Below are 21,162 nucleotides of genomic sequence, written 5' to 3' on the forward strand. Positions count from 1 at the left end.
GGTTTTAATAATCTAAGTAAAGTATTTTTATACTTCTGGTGCGCTAAAATTACTGTTCCAGTTAGCCGTGGAATATTTCATGCAGACATTTGCTCGCTCCACCCTTTTTCTCAAAGTAATGGGCATTCTATGATTTAGATGTCGAAGGATTCCAACACTGAAGATTAGAAGAGAAATATTTTCTATTCAACAGGGGAGGAGGGGGAGGTAAATGCGAACTGCTGAGCGTGTCTCACCTGGCGGAACCAGCTTCCGGGTAACTGGCAAGCTCACGGATCGGAGGAGTGGAAATGAATTCACAGGCTCGAGGGTGATGGGTAATGGAAGCAACTTTATTAAGATGATAATACAAGGAATTGCAAGATGTAATCTACAGAAGGCAAAGCTATTCTTAGACTAATTAGCAATAAGTACACTGGTCAGCGTGGTACCCCACTTGTAGCAGCTGGTAAAACCGAGAAGGAGACACCTTTCCAAGTCACCCCCCGTGGCCGACTTTTCACAATCCCCCAGAGTTCCCTTCAAAGCACTCCGACATGGTTTACCTTTCAAAATCACCCATTGCAGGAGGGATCAAGTTCCTAGAATACTCACTCCCCCTGCCTCCGATGAGAAGGTATGACAAGTCTCTCGGCGCCTCACGAGGTCTGAAAGAGTGCGTGTCCCCACTTCTGGGTAGAGGTGACTCGCCACACCAGGGTGACAGAGTTCCCAACTATTACCAGGGATCTGTGGAGACCCCTCCCCAGCTATACCTGGCTATTTCCCAATCCTCTTCCCTCCCCGATGGCCAGATTTGGGGTGGAGAAGGATCGTAGGACAGGACCCCTAGCCATTTTCTCTTTCTAGATCTTACCATTCGGCCTCGTTGCTCCCCAGGCCCTCCGGGGTTGGAAGCGCTGGAAGTTAGGGGAAGTGTTATTGCTTCCCATGGCTCCCTGCCAGACCCTCAAGGGTTAGTGAGCTAAGGTTGTTAGTTTGGCCAGGGGGTTACCGGTCACAGCTTTGTGAACCTTGAAACGGTTCAAACTTGATAATAACGGAGGTTATTATAGCATGAGTTAAGTGCTTACTATATGCCAAGCACTGCTCTTAGGTGCTACAATAGAGAGAAGATCATTTTATTTTGCCAAAAAAGCAGTTGGCGAGAGCTTCGAGGCTTAGCAAGAGAGGAGGGGGGAGGCCACTAAGGGACCTCAGAAGTCAAAGGTCTGGAATATTCGATGAGGGCTATGGCTGTGGGAGGGGATGAGGAGGGCAGTCTCTTGGTGAGCAGAAGAAAGAGTAGAGGGATAGCAAGTGAAGGTAAAATGACACCTGGCAATAGGCAACCTGGTGTCAACGTTTCTGTCAGAATCACTCAACTTCACGAAGGCAGCAGCGGAGATGCAGTCTTTGAACGAGATTGAGGGCTGGGAGTTGGGGGTTGGTGCTGCCAGCAGATCAGGAGTGTGGGAGTTGAGTTCAGTAGGCAAGGTATGGTCTCATACCTGGATTTTTTTTCCAGGTGGGGGTCAGAGGAGGAGAGGGCTATTAGTGGGGAAGGGATCCAGAGTTTGGAGGCCTCTGGGAGTCTTGAGGATAGTTTTGCCGTTGAGAAGACATGGCTGAAACAGCAGATAGAGGGAATGAGAAGTGAAGCAAAAGAGGAGCAGAGTTGGAGAAGCGTTTTGGGAAGAGGACCGCTGGGGGGGATCAACGGTCACCAATGTGGACATTTAAGTCCCCGAGGGTCCGTGGAGGAAGTGGGAGGGAGAGAGAGTTCTCCTCCCAAGACCTATCCTCAATCCTCTCCTGCCACCACCCAGTATTCACACTTCACTCCTCTCCCACTACAACCCAACCCTCACACTCCCCTCCTCTAACACCAACCCGTTCCTTGCTCTTGTCCCTCTTTCTCTGATGACCGCCCCCTGCCCATGGAACTTCTTCACTCTTCACAGTCAATAGACCACTTCTATCTCCATTTTCAAAGCTCTGCTAAAATGATATCTCTCCAAAAATCCTTCCCTGACTAAAATTGTATCTCCCCATTCTTTATCCGCCGCCCTCCCTCCGCCCCCCCGGCCACCACCACAAGACCCCTCCCCAATTAGGGCTCTGGTCCCCATTCTTCCCTCCCTGAAACATTATGATAAATGATAATACCCCTCACCCCAACCAAATTTGTTGGTATTTATCATTCGGGAGGAAGAACTCATGACTGAGTGAACCAGTTTATCATCTTGTCCCACTTTGTTTTTCTCCCCTTAGTAGGCATCCCTTGGGCATCCTCTGGCATTTGGCTGACATCGGAGAGCAGCTGGGCCCTCTTCTTCAGTTTGTTCAGGGATTCTATCCTCTCTTGGAATCCGGGTTTGGCCTCTTCCTTCTCCGAGATGATGAGGATGTCGATGTATTCGGGGGTGGACAGAGGGTTGGGCCTCAAAGCGATGTCCTCCAGCCGCCGGATGCAGTGAGACAGAGCCTCGATGAGGCTTTGGGCTTCATCCTCAACTCCTTCCAGGTCTTCCTTCAACTTTTGGGAGAGTTGTTCGGCTGACTTGAGCTCCCCATAGGCTTTCTCGTAGTTCTCCTTCAGGTTCTGGTATGTCCCTTTCACCGTTTTAGGAACATAATTCCATCTGTATTTCTGATTGAAGTGGACTTTCCAGTGACACTTCTCTGGACAGACCTTGCAATTCCCAGCTTGGTCCATTGCCGCGCAGTTGTATTTCTCACGGTCATCTGGTATGGCACAGGGGTGATGACAGGTGTAACGACATTTCTGGCAGTTAGTAATGAACCCCTTAATGGGTTCTTGTTGAGGTTCCATGATGGACGTCTCGTATTCGAAGTTCTCATTCGCCTTCATCTTGTCCTTGTTCTGCTCCAGGACATCTGTTATCTTCCGGATCTCCTCCATCTTCATCAGCCGGTTTTGGATCTGGACCTGCAGCCCCTCCACCATGGCTTCCAGCTGCTTCCGTTCCTTCAGCACTTCCTGGGTTAAACTTAGACTCTGGGGCTGCAACTTGCCGAGCTCCATGAAAAACTTCTTCAGGCTGCCGGTGCCCATGCGCCAGAACATCTCATCGAAGACCTCCTCTTCCTCTTCCTCCTCCCCCTCCCCAGCTTCCCTGGTAGCCTTCGGGGCCCGGCTGCAGAATAAGGCAGAGTTGTTGAATTTGAAGTGAATCGGCTCTCCGGCCCCATTCTTGGGGCACGGGACCTGAGACGTCTTGATGGCCTCCAGCACCGGAGGCTTCTGCCCATCGGCAAAGGTGACCAGCACCCGGACGTTGTTGGCGATGTTCTTCCCAAAGATGGAGAGGATGGAGTCAAAGACGTAGCGCTGGGTGTGAGTCAGGCGGGGCAGAGATGCCTGCACCACGAAGCACACGGCGTCCAGGTGATCGATGCCCCTAGGCGAGGAGAAAAACTCTCGGATGTGTTCGGTCAAAGCCTGGTCACGTTCGATACCCCTGGTGTCCCCGAAACCTGGCGTGTCAATAATGGTGAGGCTGTAGGGCACTTGGAAGCCATCTTGGTGGGCCAGGTGGTAGGCGGTGATGATGGAGGTCTGGCTCTCCGCTTGAGAGCGGAACGTCTCCTCCGTGATCAGCTTGAACCGGAAGTCGTCCCCCCATGCCACTCCCAAGATGTAGTTGGCCATGGCGTTGATCATCATCGTCTTCCCAGATCCCGTGGCTCCCATCAGCATGATCACCTTGTTCTCCTTACTCTGGTTACCCTTCCCAAAGCTGAACTTCTGGAAAGGGCTATGCTCACCCATTTTCTCCTCCTGCAGGTTTAACTTATACAAAGGAGGGTGTTGGCTGTGCTGGATCTTGGTGGAGCTGGACAGGAAACGCGAGGCCCCTTCCTTTCTTCCTCCTGGTAAGAGTCGACATACAGTTGAGTGCCTTAGGGGACCTGTGTCCCTCACCTTACGACTCTGGGTCTGAGGACCCCGGTAGCCAAGGCAAAGGACCTCGCCCAGGCTCAGTGTCCCCAACACTAATGCCCTGATGGCATTGGAAGACCTAATCTCTGATCCCTCTCTGCACTGTGGAGCCCTAAAAGGGCCAGGGGGGAAAAAACAACAACAGTCGGCTATTTATTGAGTGCTTACTGTGGGCCAGCCACTGGACTAAATGTTGTGGAAAAAATACAATAGAGAAAGTAGACAGAGAAGCGGAATGGCCTCATGGGGCTGGGGACACAGGCTGGGTGTCAGGAGTATCCGAGTTCTAATCCCGCCTCCACCGCTCGTCTGCTGTACGACCTCGGACAAGTCACTTAACTTCTCCATGCTTCAGTTACCTCATCTGTAAAATGTGAGTTAGGACCGTGAGTCCCATGCGGGACGTGGACTGTGTCCCATCTAATTAGCTTGTATCTGCCCAGCACTTAGAACAGTGGCTGGCACAGAGTAAGCGCTTAACAAATACCATAAAAAAATTCAGCCCCATAGGGTTGTTGACTCTCAAGCAGTACTAACTGTGGTAATCAATCAGTCAATCATATGTTTTGAGCTCTTACTGTGTGCAGAGCACTGTAGTAAGTGATTGGTGTGGGGGAGAAGGAGTAACTAAGTGCCGAGGATGGGATGGACTCGAGTGACAAACTGATGCAGTAGGAAGGGGAAAATAGAGTGAGGGATGAGAGATTAGACAGGGAGGGCTTCCTGGAGATGGTGCTTTTTAGTAAGGTGTTGAAAACAGGGAGAGATGGGGAGGGTCTGTCAGATGTGAAGGGGAGGAAGCTCCAGGTAGGAGGGATTGAGTGAGGATAGTGAGCGGGTTGGTGTCTGGGAAGCCAACTGTGTGGGCCGAGTTGGAGTGGGAGGGAAGGGAGCAGATTATTTGCTTTAAAATGCTGGGTGGGAGGGTTGGGGGCTGGGAGTGAGGAGTTACTGCTTGATGTGGAGAAGGTGGGCAACCATTGGAGGTATTTGAGGAGGGAAAAGGCAGGTGCAGAAGGAGAAGAAATCAGAAATCAGAGAGAGCCCAAGCCTGGGAGTCAGAAGGACCTGGGTTCTAATGGTGGTTACGTGAATTGTCCGCTATGTCACCTTGGGCAAGTCACTTCACTTCTCTGTGCCTCAGTTCCCTCATTTGCAAAATAGGGCTTAAGGGTGTGAGCCCTATGTGGGACAGAGACTGTGTCCAACCCGATTATCTTGTATCTAGCCCAGTATTCAGTACTTGGCACAAAGCAAGTGCTTAGCAAAAATCAAAATTATTGTTATTATGCTAAGTGAGAGCAGACAGGGTCTGAGAAACCAAGGTTTGATGATGTTTTCAGGAGAAGGAGCCCAACAGTGTCTAAGGCCTCTGAGAGGTCAAGGAAGATTAGGATGAAGAAGAATCTGTTGTATTTACTGAGGAGGAAGTCATTGGTGACTTTGGCGAGAGGAGTCTCAGTGACATGGAGCGGGTGCAAGCAAGATTTCAGGGGGTTGAGGAGGGAGGTCAAGAAGAGAACATGAAAGTAGCAGGAGTAAAAAAGTATTTCTGGCAGCATGGCATAGTAGAGAAGCAGCTCGGCGTAGTGGATAGAGCACGGGGACTCAGAAGGACATGAGTTCTAATCCAGCTCTGCCACTTGTCTGCTGCGTAACCGTGGATAAGCACATAGTACAGTGCTTTGCACACAGTTAAGCACTCAATAAATACAATTGAATGAATGAACGAATGAAGTCCCTTCACTTCTCTGTGCCTCAGTTCCCTCATCTGAAAAAAGGAGATTGAGACTGTGAGCTCCATGTGGGACAGGGACTAGTGTCCAACCCGATTAGCTCATATCCACTCCAGAGCTTAGTACGGTGCCTGGCATGTAGTAAGTGCTTAACCAACACCCAAATGTCATTATTATTATTGCTGTGAAGGAGGGAGTTGTCAGAAATAGTTGGCGTGGGCAATAAGCATGAGGCAGTAAGGAAGGAGAGGTGGTGGTGTTGGGCAGAGGAACAGGGCGACCTACTCCTATAACCTCCTCGCAAGATGCTAGGACAAAGATTAATAATAATAATGATGAGGATGGTATTTGTTAAGCGCTTAATATGTGCCAAGCGCTGTTCTAAGTGCTGGGGTAGATACAAGTTAATCAGGTTGTCCCATGTGGGGCTCACGGTCTTAATCCCCATTTTCCAGAAGAGGTAACTGAGGCACAGAGAAGCTAAGTGACTTGCTCAAAGCCACACAGCTGATAAGTGGCAGAACAGATTTGAACCCATGACCCCTGACTCCCAAGCCCACGTTCTTTCCACTAAGCCATGCTACTTCTCGGTGGGGGAAGTGCGGTCTTCCTGTTTCGCCCCTTCCCTCACTTCCCTTCCCGGGCAGGTGAATGGGAATAGCCCAGCGGAGCCCAGGGAGACCCCAACTCTAACCCAACTCTAACTGCAGCTACCTGGCCTTCCCTGACAAAGCCCTCCTTTCCTCTTCTCCCACTCCCTTCTGCATCATCCTGACTTGCTACCTTTATTCATCCCCCTCCTAGCCTCACAGCACTTATATGTCCAAATCTATCATTGATTTATATACATTCGTGTCTGTCTCCCCCTCTAGACTATAAGCTCATTGTGGGCAGGGAACGTGTCTGTTATATTGCTATACTGCAATCTCCCAAGTACTCAGTTTGGTGCTCTGCACACAGTGCTCAATAAATACGATCGAATGAATGGATGGTAACCACAGTGGTACAAAACCTCAGTTACCTCAATCAGCGGTATTTATGGAGTGCTTACTGTGTGCAGAGCACTCTACTAGGTGCTTGGGAGAGGACAACACAACAATATAACAGACACATTCCCTAAATCGGTCAACAGGGACTGACTCAACAAGAATCCTCTGCAGTCAGGTAGGGGGAGACAAGTCGACAGAAGGGGTTCCAGCAGCCCACCGGGAGGACTTACCTTGGTCTGAATTCATGGCCTGGATCCTTCTCTGTGGCCAGCGGCCTCTTCTGGGGTCAGAACGAGCTTAAAGGACAGCAAAGATGTCTGGTGAGAGAGAAACATGTGCGCAGAGATAAAAATAGGTGGAAACTCTCCAGGACACCGCATCAGTATAAACCGGAACACAGAAGGACTTGGATTCTAATCCCCTCTCTGCTGCCTGTTTGCTTTGTCACCTTGGGCAAGTGGCTTTACTTCTCTGTGCATCAGTTACCTCATCTGTTAAAACTGGGGATGAAGACTATGAGCCCCATACGGTGCTCTGGATTGCGTCCAACCTGATTAGCTTGAATCTACCCTAGCGCTCAGTACAGTGCCTGGCACATAGTAAATGCTTAACAAATACGCCGATAATCATTGTTATTTTTATTATGTACAGAAAGGTGAAAGTAAGCAGGAACTCTCCAGCACAGGATTCCAGTAGAAAATATTTATTTATTCATTCATTCATTCAATAGTATTTATTGAGCGCTTACTATGTGCAGAGCACTGTAGTAAGTACTTGGAATGTACAAATCTGTAACAGACAGTCCCTGCCCTTTGACGGGCTTACAGTCTAATTGGGGGAGACAGGCAGACAAGAACAATGGCAATAAATAGAGTCAAGGTGAAGAACATCTCATAAAAACAATGGCAAATAAATAGTATCAGGGTGATGTACTTCTCATTAAACAAAATAAATAGGGTGGGTGATGAAGATATATACAGTTGAGCGGACGAGTACAGTGCTGAGGGGGTGGGACGGGAGAGGGGGAGGAGGAGAGGGAAAGGGGGGGAGAAGAGGGTTTAGCTGTGGAGAGGTGAAGGGGGGGTAGAGGGAGCAGAGGGAGAAAGGGGGGAGCTCAGTCTTGGAAGGCCTCTTGGAGAAGGTGAGCTTTAAGTAGGGATTTGAAGAGGGGAAGAGAATTAGATTGTCGGAGGTGAGGAGGGAGGGCATTCCAGGACCGCGGGAGGATGTGGCCCAGCAGTCGACGGCAGGATAGGCGAGACCGAGAGATGGTGAGGAGGTGGGCGGCAGAGGAACGGAGGGTGCGGGGTGGGCGGAAGAGAGAAGGGAGGAGAGGTAGGAAGGGGCAAGGTGATGGAGACCCTCGAAGCCTAGAGTGAGGAGTTTTTGTTTTTGTTAATAGGCAACCACTGGAGGTTTTTAAGAAGGGGAGTGACAAGCCCAGAACGTTTTTGCAGGAAGATGAGCCGGGCAGCTGAGTGAAGAATAGACTGGAGCGGGGCGAGAGAGGAGGAAGGGAGATCAGAGAGAAGGCTGACACAGTAGTCTAGCCGGGATATAACAAGAGCCCGTAGCAGTAAGGTAGCTGTTTGGGTGGAGAGGAAAGGGTGGATCTTGGCGATATTGTAAAGGTGAAACCGGCAGGTCTTGGTAACGGATCGGATGTGTGGGATGAACGAGAGAGACGAGTCAAAGATGACACCGAGGTGGCGGGCCCGAGAGACGGGAAGGATGGTCGTACCGTCCACGGTGATAGGGAAGTCTGGGAGAGGACCGGGCTTGGGAGGGAAGATGAGGAGCTCAGTTTCGCTCATGTTGAGTTTTAGGTGGCGGGCAAACATCCAGGTGGAGACATCCTGGAGGCAGAAGGAGATGCGAGCCTGAAGGGAGGGGGAGAGGACAAGGGCAGAGATGTAGATCTGCGTATCATCTGCGTAGAGATGGTAGTCAAAACCGTGAGAGCGAATGAGTTCACCAAGGGAGTGAGCGTAAATGGAGAACAGAAGAGGGCCAAGAACTGACCCTTGAGGAACTCCAACAGTTAAAGGATGTGAGGGGGAGGAGGCGCCTGCGAAGGAGACTGAAAATGACCGGCCAGAGAGATAAGAGGAGAACCAGGAGAGGATGGAGTCCGTGAAGCCAAGGTGAGATAAGCTGTGGAGGAGGAGGGGATGGTCGACAGTGTCAAAGGCAGCTGAGAGGACAAGGAGGATTAGAATGGAGTAGGAGCCATTGGATTTGGCAAGAAGGAGGTCATGGGTGAACTTAGAGAGAGCAGTCTCAGTAGGGGACGGAAGCCAGATTGGAGGGGGTCCAGGAGAGAATGGGAGTTAAGGAATTCTAAGCATCGATTGTAGACGACTCGTTCTGGGATTTTGGAAAGGAAGGGTAGTAGGGAGATAGGGCGATAACTGGAAGGGGAAGTGGGGTCGAGAGGGTATTTTTAGGATGGGGGAGACATGGGCATGTTTGAAGGCAGAGGGGAAGGAGCCATTGGAGATTGAGTGGTTAAAGATAGAAGTTAAGGAAGGGAGGAGGGCAGGGGCGATGGTTTTTATAAGGTGAGTGGGAATGGGGTCCGAGGTGCAGGTGGAGGGGGTGGCACTTGCGAGGAGGGAGGAGATCTCCTCTGAGGATACTGCAGGGAAGGATGGGAAAGTAGGGGAGAGGGTTGGGGGGGGGGAGGCAAGGTGGGGAGGGGTGACTTTGGGGACCTCAGTCCTGATTGTGTTGATTTTTGTGATGACGTAGGTGGCCAGATTATTGGGGGTGAGAGATGGTAGAGGGGGAGGAACGGGGGCCTAAGGAGAGAGTTAAAGGTCCGGAACAATTGACGGGGGTGATGGGCATGGGTGTCCATGAGGGAGGAGAAGAAGTTTTGCCTGGTGGAGGAGAGGGCAGAGTTAAGGCAGGAAAGGATAAATTTGAAATGTATGAGGTCGGCTTGGTGCTTGGACTTTCGCCAGCAGCTCTCGGCAGCTCGAGCGTAGGAGCGTAGGAGGCGAACAGAGGAGGTGATCCAGGGCTGTGGGTTAGTGGAGCGAAAGTGGCGGAGGGAAAAGGGGGCAAGGGAGTTTAGATGAGTAGAGAGGGTGGAGGTGAGAGTGGAGACCTGATCATCGAGAATGGGAAGTGAGGACGGGGGGCAAGGTGGGGAGAGATGCTTTTGGAAAGACGGATGGGATCAAGAGAGCGGAGGTCTCTGTGGGGGAGTAGCAAAGATTTGCAGGGGGAGGGAGTGTGAGAGATGAGGCAGGTGAGAAGGTTATGGTCAGAGGGGGATTTCAGAGTTGGTGAGGGAGGAGATAGTACAGCGGTAGGAGATGACGAGATCGAGGGTGTGACCGAGTCGGTGAGTGGATGCGGTATGGTGGAGCAGGAGGTCAGCAGAGTGGAGAAGGGATAGCAGGCGGATGGCAGAGGAGTCATCGGGTACATCCATATGGATGTTGAAGTCTCCGAGGATCAGAGTGGGCAGAGAGAAGGAGAGAAGGAAGGTGAGAAAGGGGTCTAGGTGGTTGAAGAAGTCAGAGGTGGGACCGGGAGGGCGGTAGATGACAGCAACAAGTATCTGGAGGGGGTGGTAGAGGCAAATGATATGGGCTTCAAAGGAGGGGAAGGAGAGGGAAGGGGGAGGAGGGAAAGTGCGGAAACGGCAACGGGGTGATAGGAGAAAGTCGACGCCGCCTCCCTTTCCGGTGAGTCTGGGGGAGTGGGAGAAAGAGAGGCCACCGCTGGAGCGAGCAGCGGTGGAAACCGTGTCTTCGGGAGTGAGCCACGTTTCCGAAAGGGCGAGGAGGAGGAGAGAGCGGGAAAGGAAAAGATCATGGATGAAAGGTAGTTTACCTGTAATGGAGTGGGGGTTCAAGAGAAATTTAGAAATCCTGGCTGTAGCTGCAGCAGACTGCAAATCAACCTGATAAGCTGTATTGCCTAGTGGCTAGAGCACAGCCCTAGGAGTCAGAAGGACCTGGATTCTGCCACTTATCTGCTCGGTGACCTTAGATAAGTCACTTCACTTCTCTGAGCCTCAGTTCCCTCCCCCATCTGGGAAATGGGAGTTTTGACTCTGAGCCCCATTTGGGACTCAGTTCTACTTATTGAGTGCCTGGCCCATCCTGTCTCCACCTGGTCCTGGAGGTTAAGAAAGGGCTACGTCCACCATACATCTCTTCCCTTAGGCTCCTCTCCCTTCTGGGAGAGAGGAGAGATCATTGACATATTCCCCTTCCCCCCTCATCAAGCAGTCCCTCACTGACCCTTCTGCAGGAGCCCCAAGATCAAGGAAACGTTTATGTGGGAATTGATTTTACTTGCTTCTGCTCTCTACCTGCTGCTGCCATGTAATAATAATCATAATTGTAATGGTGGTATTTGTAAGCACTTACTAGGGGCCAGGTTCTTTATTAAATGCCCGGATGGATGCAGGCAAATTGGGGGCTCACAGTTTTAATCCCCATTTTACATTCATTTATTCATTCAGTGGTGTTTATTGAGCACTTACTGTGTGCAAAACACTGGATTAAGCGCTTGATAAGGATAATTCGGCAACAGATAGAGACAATCCCTGCCCAACAATGGGCTCACTCTAGAAGCCAGGGGAGACAGACAACAAAACAAAACAAGCAGACAGGCATCAATAGCATCAAAATAAATCAAGAGCATTATAGATTGCCCAGGGTCACACAGCAAACAAATGTCAGAGCCAGGATTAGAACTCAGGTCCTTCTGACTCCCAGGCTCGTGCTCTGTACACTAGGCCACATTAATTACCAAAAGACATGACCCAACTCCGGATTCAAGGGGGCCCTTTGGGTTTGGGAGAGCTTGAGCCTAGGAATCGGTGCCAATTAAGGCTCAGTGCCCGGAACTTTAACCCATGGGGAGGGTTGCCCTTGCAGGCTTAGAAAGAAGCCTAAGCCCTGGCCTGTTTCAGAGAGGGATTGTACCTTATTCCTAGGGCCTGGAGCTCCTCCTGGCTTAGGTCTTGGCTCAGCTCGGTCTCCGGCAGCACACACTCTGTCTGTGAGAGGGTGGTTGCTTCCTTTTATTGGCCAGATCCTGGTCAGATGATTTTCTCAATGATTGTCATTTCCATTCTTGTCAGAGCCTCCTCTAATCAGAAATCAGATGATTTGCCAGGCCACAAACTGCCAGATTGCCAAATAGCAGCATGAGTGAGGCAGTTTCAGTCCAAGTTTTGTTTCTTTTTTAAGCTGGCTGTTTTCCAAGCAGCCTTTTGATGCCAAACTGCCTGACTGGGGATTAGAAAAGATGCCTTGAGGTTCCAAGCCAAATAGAATGGTTACCTGATCCGAAGAGTAGATGGAATACAGGCACTTGACTATCTTATAGAAACAATTGACCGCTTAAAACTTGCACCTTTTTCCTGCACCTCTCCTTCTCCATTCCAAAAGGCACCATCCTAACTCAGGGTCTAGTGGTAAGAGCCCCAGCCCGGGAGTTAGAAGGACCCGAGTTCTAATCCCAGCTCCGCCACTTGTTTGCTTTGAGACACTGGGCAAATCACTTCACTTCTCTAGGCTTCAATTCCCTCATCTGTAAATGGGGATTAGGACTGTAAACCCCACGTGGGACCAGGGACATTTATATGAATGAAAAAATCACGGATATGTACATAAGTGTCACGGGGCTGAGGGAGGGGTGGATAAACGGAGCAAATCCAAAAACAATGATGATATAGTAGAGAATGGGGGAAGAGGAAATGGGTTAATGAGGGAAGGTCACTCAGAGGAACTGTGCCTTCAATAAAGCTTTGAAGGAAGGTGAAGAGAGTTGATGGTCTGGTGGAAAGGGAAAGCATTCCAGACCAGAGGCAGGACATGGGCAAGAGGTTGTCGGCGAGATGGATGAGATTGATGTGAGTAGGTGGCATTAGAGGAGCAAAGTGTGCAAGCTGGGCACAAGTGAACGACAAGGTGTGGTAGGAGAGGGCCAGGCGATTGAGTGTTTTAAAGCCAATGGAAAGGAGTTTCTGTTTGATATGGAGGTGGATGGGCAACCACTGGAGGTTCTTGAGGAGTGGGGAAACGTGAGTGAAGTATGGAATGGAGAGAGGAGAGATGGGTGGCTGGGAGGTCGGCAAGGAGGCTGGCACAGTAATCAAGGTGAGATAGGAGAAGTGCTTGGATTAACTTTGAAGCAGTTTGGATGAAGAAGAAGGGTGGATTTTAACAATGTCATGAAGCTTGAACCAACAGAATTTAGTGACAGATTGAATATATGGGTTGAATGAGAGAGGTGAGTTGAGGATAATACCAAGATTATGGGCATGTGAGGCTGGAAAAGATGGTGGTGCCATCTACAGTGATGGGAAAATCAGGGGTGGACAGGGTTTGGGTAGGGGGGGAGATTAGGATTTGTTTTGAACATGTTCATTTTGAGGTTTCAGTGGGGCAACCAAGTCCTGAGGCAGAAGGAAATGTGAGAGTGCAGAGAAAGAGAGAGATCAGGGCTGGAGATGTAGATTTGGGAATCATCCACATAGAGATGGCCACTGAAGCCAGGGGAGCGATTGAGCTCTCCAAGGTAGTGGTTGGAGATGGAGAGTAGAAGGGGACCCAGGAAAGAGCCTCGAGGGACCCCCACAGTTAGAGGTCGGAGGAAGAGGGGGAGCCCACTGGACCCGAGCCCTCGAAATCTAACAGAGAAATGAGCAAAGCTAGTTGTGTTTTTCTCAGGCTCGGTGCTCCGGGGAACCATGCCACCCTCTTCAAAAGTCCGCCTTGGGCAGTTGTGGGTGGAGGAGAAGTTGAAAGTATCTGAGGTCTGTTCATTCAGCCATTTTTATTCCTCAGAGGGAGACAGGCTCCTCTCCTGGTTTTCTTCCTCTTTTGCACCCAAGGTCTGCCACCGGGGAATGCTGTGCTCTTCATGGACACTCTGTGCTTAAACAGAAAGTCTTAAGAGGGAGAGTGAAGAGGGTGCTAATCAGTTGCAGCATGGCAAAATGGTTAGCACACAAGCCTGGCTTCTAATCCCGGCCCCGACCCTTGTCTGCTGGGTGATCTTGGGCAATTCTCTTCACTTCTGTGGGCCTCAGTTCCCTCGTCCGTAAAATGGGAACAAAGACTGTGAGCCCCATGTGGGACAGGGACTCTATCCAACCTCGTTAGCTTGTATCAATTCCAGCTCTTGGTACAGCATGACCTAGTGGATAGAGCACGGGCCTGGGAGCCAGAAGGTCACGGGTTCTAATTCCAGCTCCACCACATGTGTGCTGTGTGACCTTGGGCAAGTCACTTAACTTCTCTGTGCCTCAGTTCCCTCATCTGTAAAATGGGGATTAAGACTGTGAGCCCTGTGTGGGACAGGGACTGTGCCCAACCTGGTTATCTTGTATCTACTCCCGTCTTAGAACAGTGCCTAGCACATAGTATGTGCTTAACAAATATGATAATAATTATTATTAGAGAAGCAGCGTGGCGCAGTGGAAAGAGCACGGGCTTAGGAATCAGAGGTCATGGGTTCTACTCACGGCTCCACCACTAGATAGCTGTGTGACTTTGGGCCAGTCACTTAACGTCTTGGTGCCTCAGTTACCTCATCTGTAAAATGGGGATTAAAAGTGTGAGCCCCACATGGGACAACCTGATTACCCTGTATCTACCCCAGCACTTAGAATAGTGTTCAACACATAGTAAGCACTTAACAAATACCAACAATATTATCATTATTATTACAGTGCCTGGCACATAGTAAGTGCTCAACAAATACCGTAAAAAATGGCATTTATCGAGTGCTTAACTGTATGCAGAGCGCTGTCCTAGACGCCTGTAAAGAATGAAGTCAGGGTTAGCAGCTGGAGATACTCCCTCTGATCAAGGGGTCATATCCCTAGGTGGTTCCCAGCTGCTAGAAATGGAAAAGAGGGGAGGGGGGTATGTTTAAGGTTGAGGGGTGATGGGGATGCAGATCCGCCCCGCCACTTTCAACTCCTCCTCCCTCTATCCCAGCTCAACAGAGCCAGTCAAAACTGGCATTTTCTGTGCCTCTGGTAGCACAACAGTGGTATGCTGTGGGCCACCTAGGAATAGCTCAGGGTTGCCTGGGGAGTGTGGTTGGTGCTCCTTCAACATCTGAGGTGCCCACTTACGGTCCCAAGACCATCTAAACCTGGGCTACAGAGACATGCATCATGGCCTAGTGGAAAGAGCACGGGCCTGGAAGTCAGGGGGCTTGGGTTTTATCCCAGCGCCACCACTTGTCTGTTGCATGACCTTGGGCAAGTCACTTACCTTCTCTGTGCCTCAGCTCATCTGTAAATTAGGGATTAAGACCAGGAGCCTGTGAGCCCCATATGGGAGAGGGGCTGTGTCCCAACCTGATTCCTCTTTGTATCATTCTTAGAAGAGCAGGAGCTTACTAGAAATAGAAACCTTTCTTATCACACTTGGTTACTCTGAGCAACGCAGCTATTTCCCAACCTCCCTCTCATTCATTCATCCAGTCGTACTTATTGAGCACTTACTGGGTGCAAAGCACTATACTAAGTGCTTGGGAGAGTACAATATAACAGTAGACAGACACATTCCCACTCACAGCAAGCTCAAAATCTAGAGGGGGTGACAGACATTAATATAAATAAGTAAATTACAGATCTCTACATATGTGCTGTAGGGAGGGGAGGAAGGATGAACGAAGGAGCAAGAGCCGCACAAGAGGGAGTGGGAGAAGAGGAGAGGAGGGCTTAGTCAGGGAAGATTTCTTTGAGGAGATGTGCCTTCAATAAGGTTTTGAAGTGTGGAAGAGCAATTAACTGATAATTACTTTCAATTATCAATTATTAATGGTTATCTCCCTGGAACCAACCATACAATAGCCTGGATCCTGGCGTGTAAGATGAACTGATTAGCTGATGACTGCTTTCAAGCAAATATCTGGCATTTAACTTACTATCCATTAACCCTGGAAACTGAGCCAGAGAAACTGAAACTTTGTATCCTGTTCACAGGCAGTGTTCTTCTTTTACTAATATTGGTTTACGGGAAATGAAGGATGAAGGAAATGTCCGTGAATGGCATATGGACTTTCAGTTTCTACCAGTCAGCTTCCACAGTTATTGGATAGTAAGTTAAGTGCCAGATGTTTGTTTGAAAGCAGTTCATCAGCTAATCGGTTCATCTTACACACCAGGGTCCAGGCTATTGTATTGTTGATAATAATAATAATAATAATGGTATTTGTTAAGCACCTAGTATATGCCAAGCACTGTTCTAATTGCAGGGCTAGATACCGGCTAATCAGGTTGTACCACATGGGGCTCACAGTTTTAATCCCCATTTTACAGATGAGGGAAGTGAGGCACAGAGAAGTGAAGTGACTTGCCCAAGGCCATACAGCAGACAAGTGGTGTAGCCGGGATTAGAACCCCGGACTCTGACTCCCAAGCCTGTGCTCTTTCCACTAAGCCATGCTGCTTCTCTATGATTCCAGGGAGATTAGGAAATAGGTGAGTTGCTCAGCATAACAGAGCGTGGGAAGAAAAGTGTCTGTTTCTTGTAATCTCCTGCTCTTTTAAGAATCTCAAACCAACATAAGACTCAGAAGGGAATATTTGGGAATGGGATACAGACTTTGTTTCTCCTGCTTAGTTTCTAGGTAAATGGATAGTAAATTAACTGCTGGCTCCAGCCTGTAATGATAGCTGGAGAATCAATCATATTTATTGAGCGCTTACTAAGTGCAGAGCACTAGACTAAGCCCTTGGGAGAGTACAATCCTACAGAATAAGCAGGTGCATTTCCCTGCCCATAGCAAGTTTACAGAAGTCCACAGGAAATGTAACCCCCTTTGTGAGAAAGGATTGTCTTGTCTTATGCCGTCAAGTCATTTCCGACCCATAGCGACACTGAGGACACATCTCTCCCGGAACGCCCCGCTCTCCATCTGCAATCATTCCAGTAATGGATCCATAGAGTTTTCTTGGTCAAAATCCAGAAGTGGTTTACCATCGCCCCTTCCGCACGGTAAACCCAAGTCTCCACCCTCGGCTCTCTCCCCAGCCACTGCTACCCAGTACAGCAGATGGCCTTCCAATCGCTAGCCACTGGCCAAGCTAGGAATTGAAAGTGTAGGCCTCTGCTTGACTCTCCCTCCCATAGGTAGAGTACTGGAAACTTGCTAGGTGCGACCCTGAGAAGGGGAGGGAGAATTAGTAGGCACCAAATGTTAAAGCAGTATTTTCTATTGTAGGGCCAATGATCGTGAGGAGTAAATTGGGGTCAATTGTCCCCACACAGGAACAGTGAAATCCAGGATTCAGGGGAGAAGGACTCATTGTGGATTGTCCAGTACAGGTTAAAGAATAAAAGGTGCCAACACCTTCTTTGTTAGGTTCCACAGGAAATGCTCATTGGTGGCCTCTTACCCAGCTTCTTGGATCCAGCCCTCCACTGGGCACCCTCTCCCCTCGCCCTGCCCCCATCAAAGAGGAGCCCAGTTCCAGGGGCAAGGGAGATGGAGGGCAAGGCCGTGGTGGAGGCTGGTACCTCTGGGCTCCTAGGGCAACCCAACCCAGAAGGATTTTAGTAAAGACCTTTGTTCCACTCGCTGAGATCCTGGGGTCTGGTCTGAGTTGGGCCCCATTCAATGGATTGTACTGAAAACTTGCTCTCTGCTGAGCACTGTGCTAAGCACTTGGGAGAGTACAACATAGTAGACCTGAAAGCTGCCCTGAAGGAGCTCAAAATCAAGCAGGGAAGACAGATCCTAAAAAGTAAGCTCATTATGGGCACAGAATGTGTTTGTTGGATTGTCCTCTCCCAAGCGCTTAGCCCAGCGCTCTGCACATTGTAAGTGCTCACTTGGTTGATTGATAAATAAATGAGGTAGCGGGAAGAGATAGTGTTTAAAGATATGCACGCCATCTGGGGGAAGTACACAAATGCCTATGGGATGAGTTCTTTAGTGGTCATAATAATGATAATAATAATGATGGTATTTGTTAAGCACTTAATATGTGCCGAGCACTGTTCTAAGCGCTGGGGCAGATATAAGGTAATCAGATTTATCCCCATTTTACAGATGAGGTACCTGAGGCACAGAGAAGTTAAGTGACTTGCCCAAAGTCACACAGCTGACAAGTGGCAGAGCTGGGTTTAGAACCCACGACCTCTGACTTGCAAGCCCGGGCTCATCATCATCAATGGTATTTATTAAGTGCTTACTCTGGGCAGAGCAGAGCACTAGGTGCTTGGGAGAGTACAATAAAATAGAGTACAATAAAACAGAGTTGGTAAACACCTTCACTGCCCACATTGAGTCCTAGAGGGAAAGACAGACATCACTCGACCTTCCCTGCTGTTGATGCCTGTTTACTTGTTTTGATGTCTGTCTCCCTCCTTCTAGACTGTGAGCCTGTTGTGAGTAGGGACTGTCTCTGTTTGTTGCTGAATTGTACTTTCCAAGTGCTTAGTACAGTGCCCTGCACACAGTAAGTGCTAAATAAATACAACTGAATGAATGAATAAATTAATGTTCTCATCCCCATCTGCAATGGAACAGGGCTCTTTGCCCAGTAGGTGCCAAATAAATGGTAGTGGAAACCTTTCAAAGGCAATGCGGCCCTCTTGGCAGGGCTGCCGATCCAGTGGCGTGGCCGAGTGGATAGAGTACGGGCCTGGGAGTCAGAAGGTCATGGGTTCTAATCCTGACTTCGCCATTTGTCTGCTGTGGGACCTTGTGCAAATCACTTCACTTCTCTGGGCCTTAGTTCCCTCATCTGTCAAATGGGGATTGAGAATGTGACCCCCAAATGGGATATGGACTGTGTCCAACTCGATTTGCTTGTATCCACCCCAATAATTAGTACAGTGCCTGGCAAAAAACAATAATAATAATAATAATGGTATTTCTTAAGCACTTACTATGTGCCAAGCACTGTTCTAAGCATTGGGGTAGATACAAGGTGATCAGGTTGTCCCACGTGGGACTCACAGTAGTATGTCAAGCATATAGTAAGTGATTAAAAAATACCATTATTATTATTATTATTGTTATTATTAACAAAATTAACAATATTTAACAGTTACTACTAATAATAATTATAATAACCACCTAGTACAGTGCTTTGCACACAGTAAATGCTCAATAAATACCATCGTATAAATAAGATATTTAAGTTGGACCCAATTCATGTCCCAATCCATGTCAGTCTTAATCTCCTGACTCCAAAGCGGGTATTAACGCTTAATGCCAGGAAAGATGGCAGTCAGCGCTCAGATCAGTGTTTGACATATAATAAGCACTTAACAAACAACATACAAAAAGAAAAAGAACCTGTTTGGGGATGGATGCAAAGAGCTGGTTCCACCCCATCCTGGAATAATGTGGAAAGGTCCACTTCCCCTAAGGACAATGTCCACAGAACCTCTTGGGTTCAACTCCACATAGGGATGGAGAGGAGAGAAAATTCATTTATTCATTCAATCAGTCGTATTTACTGAGTGCTTACTGTGTGCAGAGCACTGTACTAAGTGGCTTGGGAGAGTACAATACAACATAAAGAGACACATTCCCTGCCCACAACAAGCTTACAGTCTAGAGGGGGGAGATGTGTACATAAGTGCTGAGGGAGTGGGAGAGGGGAAGAACAGAGGGAGTAAGTCAGGACAAAGCAGAAAGGAGTGGAAGAAAAGGAAAAGAGGGCTTAGTCAGGGTAGGCCAGGCCCTGTACCAAGCACTGAGATAGATACAAGCTAATCAGGTTGGACACAGTCCCTGTCCCACAAGGGGCTCACAGTCTTCATCTTCTTTTTTTTTTAATGGTATTTGATAAGCAGTTTTGTGCCAGACAGTGTAATAAGCCCTGGGGTAAATGCAAGCCAATCAGTTGGTCTCAGTCCCTGTCCCACATTCATTCATTCAGTAGTATTTATTGAGCACTTACTATGTGCAGAGCACCGTACTAAGCACTTGGAATGTACAATTCGGCAACAGATAGAGACAATCCCTGCCCAGTGACGAGCTCACAGTCTAATCGGGGGAGACGGCCAAAAACAAGACAACATAATCACGATAAATAGAATCAAGGGGATGTACACCTCATTAACAAAATAAATAGGGTAATAAACATCTATCCAAATGAGCACAGTGCTAAGGGGAGGGGAAGGGAGAGGGGGAGGAGCAGAGGGAAAGGGGGCTTAGCCAAGGGGAGGTGAAGGGGGAAAGGAGGAGGGAGCAGAGGGCAGAGGGGGAGCAGAGAGGGAGCAGAGGGAAAAGGGGTAGCTCAGTCTGGGAAGGCCTCTTGGAGGAGGTGAGCTCTAAATAGGGCTTTGAAGATGGGTCCCAGCTTTCACCCTCCTTTATTTTTAATGGTATTTGTTAAGCACTTACTATGGGCCAGTTGCTCTACTAAGCATTGAGGTAGATACAAGTTAATCAGGTTGGATACAGTCCATGTTCCACATGAGACTTACGGTGGTAATCCCCATTTTATAGATGAGGTAACTGAGTCACAGAGAAGTTATGCACCTTGCCCAAGGACACTCAGCAGACACGTGGCAGAGCCGGAATTAGAACCCAGATCCTTCTGACTTGCTGGCCGGGGCTCTATCCAGTAGGCCTCGCTGCTTTTCATTTTACAGATGAGGTAACTGAGGTACAGAAAAGTTAAGTGATTTGCCTAAGGTCTCACAGCAAACAAGTGGCTGAACTGAGATTAGAACCCAGATCCTTCTGACTCCCAGGCCCATGCTTGGAGGGAGAAGCTGAGGGAGGGTGGCCTTTTAGAAGTCACCACCAACTGCAAACTTGATTTCCCTTTTGTTTAAACAGCGAGAACTCCCTCCCTTATTTTTCCCCCAGATTGGGAGTGCTGTTGACCTAGATGGACCTTGGTCCCTGAGTCTCTAGCATCCCATTTCAGACTGGATTCCCCTGGAGACATTGGGGTCACTTGGGGTGAATGGCCTGGAGTGGGAAGAAGTTCATGTGGCCGGTGCCAGGTTTAGGACTCATCCAGCATTCCTGAGGCCAGAACCTCTCACTCTCCTGGAGAACAGCTGAGTTTTCAGCTCAACTGAGCAGAACAGGGAAGAGAGAGGGAGGGAAGGAGAGGAGGAGGGAGGGAGGAAGGAAGAAAGCGAAGGAGGGAGGGGAAAATGGAGGGAGGAAGGGAAGGAAGGAGTGAGGGAGGTGGGGAATAGGGAAGGAGGAAGGGAAGGAGGGAAGAAAGGAAGGGGTGGAGGGAAGGAAGGAAGTAGTGAGGGAGGGAAGGAAGGGAGGGAGGGAGCTGCAAAGTGAAGCATAAGGGCCTGGGTGACTGATAAGAAACACATTGAATTGAACAGCCCTTTACCTCCCCCTTCTCAAGTGCTTTTTCTGTCACTTTTCTCATTCTGTCTTCATTCCAAGCTTGTAAGGCAGGGAGAGGCAGGCATGTTATCTCCATGACAGCTGAAGAGACCCACTAGTTTCTGAGGTCATCCTCTAGACTGTGAGCTTGTTATGGGGGGTTATATGGTGCATC

The 21,162-nt window shown here is 49.1% G+C and overlaps 1 protein-coding gene across 3 annotated transcripts; it reads right to left on the reverse strand.

The window, feature by feature from the left end:
- Nucleotides 1-311: 311 nt before the first annotated feature.
- On the reverse strand, nucleotides 312-11,728 carry LOC114811328. Of its 3 annotated transcripts, none has more exons than XM_029063974.2 (3): nucleotides 11,621-11,728; nucleotides 6,902-6,988; nucleotides 312-3,876 (listed from the first exon to the last, which is right to left on the reverse strand). In XM_029063974.2, the coding sequence occupies exons 2-3, from the start codon at nucleotides 6,915-6,917 to the stop codon at nucleotides 2,198-2,200; spliced, it is 1,695 nt and encodes a 564-aa protein (XP_028919807.1). In that variant the 5' UTR covers nucleotides 6,918-6,988; nucleotides 11,621-11,728; the 3' UTR covers nucleotides 312-2,197. The 3 variants fall into 3 exon arrangements, with proteins under 3 accessions (XP_028919807.1, XP_028919809.1, XP_028919808.1); XM_029063976.2 differs by having other exon boundaries at nucleotides 6,902-6,967; nucleotides 11,621-11,699; XM_029063975.1 differs by lacking the exon at nucleotides 11,621-11,728 and adding an exon at nucleotides 8,413-8,452.
- Nucleotides 11,729-21,162: the final 9,434 nt, after the last annotated feature.

The sequence above is a fragment of the Ornithorhynchus anatinus genome, chromosome 4 (assembly GCF_004115215.2).
Source record: "Ornithorhynchus anatinus isolate Pmale09 chromosome 4, mOrnAna1.pri.v4, whole genome shotgun sequence".
Lineage (NCBI taxonomy): Eukaryota > Metazoa > Chordata > Mammalia > Monotremata > Ornithorhynchidae > Ornithorhynchus > Ornithorhynchus anatinus.